The 1,199-nt window shown below is 58.9% G+C and overlaps 1 protein-coding gene across 1 annotated transcript in view; it reads left to right on the forward strand.

The window, feature by feature from the left end:
• Positions 1-1,199, forward strand: part of LOC102764119 (kallikrein-11) — a 6,811-nt gene that overhangs the window by 2,611 nt on the left and 3,001 nt on the right. The window contains exon 3 of the mRNA XM_006753576.2: positions 962-1,118. Within this exon, the coding sequence (XP_006753639.1) occupies positions 962-1,118 (157 nt within the window). The remainder of the gene's footprint in view (positions 1-961; positions 1,119-1,199) is intronic.

Here is a 1,199-nt window from a genome sequence, read left to right on the forward strand (position 1 = left end):
GGTGGGGCTGAGTTGGCGTTGGTGATGGGCAGCCACTGGGGATCGAGGAGGGAGGGATGGACGACGTCGGAACTGGGACTGGGTTGCGTACAGGGCAGGGTGCTGGGTGCTGGGTGCTGGGTGGGGATGTAGTTTGGAAGGGGGTTTTGATGGGACCCAGGGGTGAGGTTGGAAGTGGACATGTGGTCCTTCATTCCTTCAAGAGGCCCTCATGTCTCCCCTCCAACCCCATGCCTTTGGCCCCACCTCCCATCTCTCCTCCTTCCACCTCTGACCACCATCTCTCCCATCTCAGCCAATACATAGTCCACCTGGGGATGCACCACCTTCAGCGACATGATGGCTGGGAGCAGACCCGAAGGGCCACCGAGTCCTTCCCCCACCCGGACTTCAACAACAGCGTCCCCAACAAGGACCACCGCAATGACATCATGCTGGTGAAGTTGGCGTCGCCCGCCATCATCACCTGGGCCGTGCGCCCCCTTACCCTGTCGTCACGCTGCGTCACCCCGGGCACCCGCTGCCTCATCTCTGGTGCCGTGCGCATAGAGAAATTGTTTGATCTTTGCAACCACAGTAAAACGAAAGGTTTATATTTTTGATACTTATTTTATATATTTAAATGCCATTTAACAAAGAAAAATCAACCAAAAAAATGAGTTCACGTGTCACCTCTGACACACGTGTCATAGGTTCGCCATCACGGTATAGATGCTAGAATGCGGAGGAGGCCCAGGAGGGTCCCAGGGGAGGGGCCAGGGCAGCCGGGCTAGAGTAGAGGGCAAAGAGCTCAGGACAGTGGCTATTGGCCAACCGCTATGTCAATCATTCAATGCCCGGCCCGTCCATCCAGTGCATCCCAGCGGGACACCAGGCGGGGGAGCCCAGACACCCCGCTACTCCCTCTCTCCTGGGAGTCCTCTCATGCCTGAGCCCCCTCTTTTACCCCCACCCCCTCCAGGGCATGTAGGGGGAGAGACCAGGATCATCAAGGGGTACGAGTGTTATCCTCATTCCCAGCCCTGGCAGGTGGTTCTGTTCCAGAAGACACGTCTGCTCTGTGGGGCAACCCTCGTCGCCCCCAAATGGCTCCTGACAGCGGCTCACTGCCTCAAGCCGTGGGTGCGGGGGCCGGGGCGGGGCCGGGAGGGGGCTGGAGATGGAGATTTGCATGGAGAGGGGCTTGGTGATGGGGCGAA

This window comes from Myotis davidii, unplaced genomic scaffold, assembly GCF_000327345.1.
Source record: "Myotis davidii unplaced genomic scaffold, ASM32734v1 scaffold212, whole genome shotgun sequence".
NCBI classification, from domain to species: domain Eukaryota; kingdom Metazoa; phylum Chordata; class Mammalia; order Chiroptera; family Vespertilionidae; genus Myotis; species Myotis davidii.